General features: G+C 39.1%; 2 protein-coding genes across 3 annotated transcripts in view; one reads left to right on the top strand and one right to left on the bottom strand.

Annotated features, from left to right (window-relative positions):
• Positions 1–440, bottom strand: part of SARC_04542 — a gene marked incomplete at its 5' end in the record, with an annotated part of 4,092 nt that extends 3,652 nt beyond the window's left edge. The window contains one exon of one of the 2 annotated variants that reach the window (XM_014301630.1): positions 183–440. In XM_014301630.1, coding sequence (XP_014157105.1) covers positions 183–412 — 230 coding nt within the window. The remainder of the gene's footprint in view (positions 1–182) is intronic. The other variant, XM_014301629.1, reaches the window with a different exon arrangement.
• A 688-nt stretch (positions 441–1,128) lies between these two features.
• SARC_04540 (hypothetical protein) overlaps positions 1,129–1,749 on the top strand; it is a gene marked incomplete at its 3' end in the record, with an annotated part of 2,400 nt that continues 1,779 nt past the window's right edge. The window contains exon 1 of the mRNA XM_014301628.1: positions 1,129–1,420. Within this exon, the coding sequence (XP_014157103.1) occupies positions 1,354–1,420 (67 nt within the window). The 5' untranslated portion in view covers positions 1,129–1,353. The remainder of the gene's footprint in view (positions 1,421–1,749) is intronic.

Here is a 1,749-nt window from a genome sequence, read left to right as displayed (position 1 = left end):
ATATGCATGTGACCATATCGTTCAATGGAAGAAAATTATGAAGATATGCTGAATACTGAGCTACAAGTGGCTTGTGCATTCAAAAAGTTCTGGTTCGAAATTGAATATATCTTCAAAGCTGCTTTTCGGATAGAATCTAGATACTGTGTTAAATCAAGGTTGTTTAAGCCAGTAATACATACATGAAGTGCGACAGTTCATTCATCTTCTCCCTGTTGCAGACCAGGCGATGCAATTGAGATATACTACAGGCCACCTCGCACTCGACTACAGTGCTCCGTTGGACAGCCTTGCCCAGAATATAGATCAATGCAATCACAAGGGCTGCCCAGAAAATCACCACCCCCGTGGATGCCATCCTGTCTGTTATCATGATCATCATTGTATGTACACAGTGCGCTAAGCCGCACATTGTAGTTGTATACTGTTTCCCAAAATTTTCATTCCCCCCCCCCTGCCCGCAACTGTATATTTATTTATTTAGATATATAAGTGATGTCACATCTCTGCCCTCTGGTCACAATAATAAAATAATCAACAGCCAAAGGCCCAAACCCTAAAATCGTCCCATCGATCCCCCTCTCTCGGCCCTCGCCCCTCGGCAGCTCGGCCCCTCCTCAGTCCTCACAGGCTCACACTCCTCAGAAGAATCGGAGCAGACATTTTTTCTTTTTTTTTCTTTTTTTGTATAAAAAATATTTAAACATCAAAAGAACACTTTTAAATAAAAACCAGTGAGTCATCAGTGACAAATTAATTTAGCTTCTTTTAGGGTTTACAATATAATACATATAAACCTTGGTTTGTTTTATTTTAAAATATCGGTGTTTTGGGTCTCCTGATGTCGGTCTTCTCTTCTCAGGGTTTAGGGTTTAAATACCTTGGTTTTGATAAAAATTCTCTGTTTACTTCTTAGCCGGATTATAGCCGCAGACAAATTGGATTGGCTGGATCTTCGGAATGTTCACATTACACAACAACAAACATGATTATTTTAATACATACCAACTGGTGAGAAGCCGAAAAGCATATATTTAGAATATTAGAAGGGGACATGTAAATAAATAAAACAAATAAACAATAAAAGCATGTGTGTACTGTGTATTTATTGCCACATCTATCTTTAGAGTCGAATGTAGATCCATCATCCAGAGGCATTTGCACTTAACTCTACATTGTCGGAGTGCGACTTGTACCACGATTTTTTTGTGTGGCAATCCCTTCCGTGTATGGGAAGATACAACGCCAGTGCTGTGGCCAGTCAGAATCGACACGAGAACAGGTCGTTCATGCATCGATCAATTATAAGATATTAATCACTTAAGAATCGATTATTCCTTTCCATATTTCGACATGTCGGGTAGCAAAATTTTCCGTTCTCAGCCCATGGCGCTTTGCCAGGTTATTATTCCCAGCGAAGGTATGCACTTCTGCCGTAATCCACCCTGCTAGTGGTACGCTTGTCATTTTCTGTGCGATTAGACCCTCTTTCAGATTGAGACCAGTTTAGTATACCCCTCGACACTAATGATTTCTAGATCATTAGAAACCCACACAACACATAAAAATCCCTGGAGTGTTATAATCGCGCAATTTAAAATACATACTTGTCTATAAATGTATGCCCACACAAACCCATGCGTTCAGAACAGCCGATGCCTATATATCCGATATATATATATATATATATCAATGTATGTATGTATGTATGTATGTATGTATATGATGTATGTATGTATGTATGTATAT

This window comes from Sphaeroforma arctica (genome assembly GCF_001186125.1).
Source record: "Sphaeroforma arctica JP610 unplaced genomic scaffold supercont1.259, whole genome shotgun sequence".
In the NCBI taxonomy this organism is placed as follows: domain Eukaryota; class Ichthyosporea; order Ichthyophonida; genus Sphaeroforma; species Sphaeroforma arctica.
Note: the sequence above shows the minus strand (reverse complement) of the source record. Positions and strands in the feature narration are given on the sequence as shown.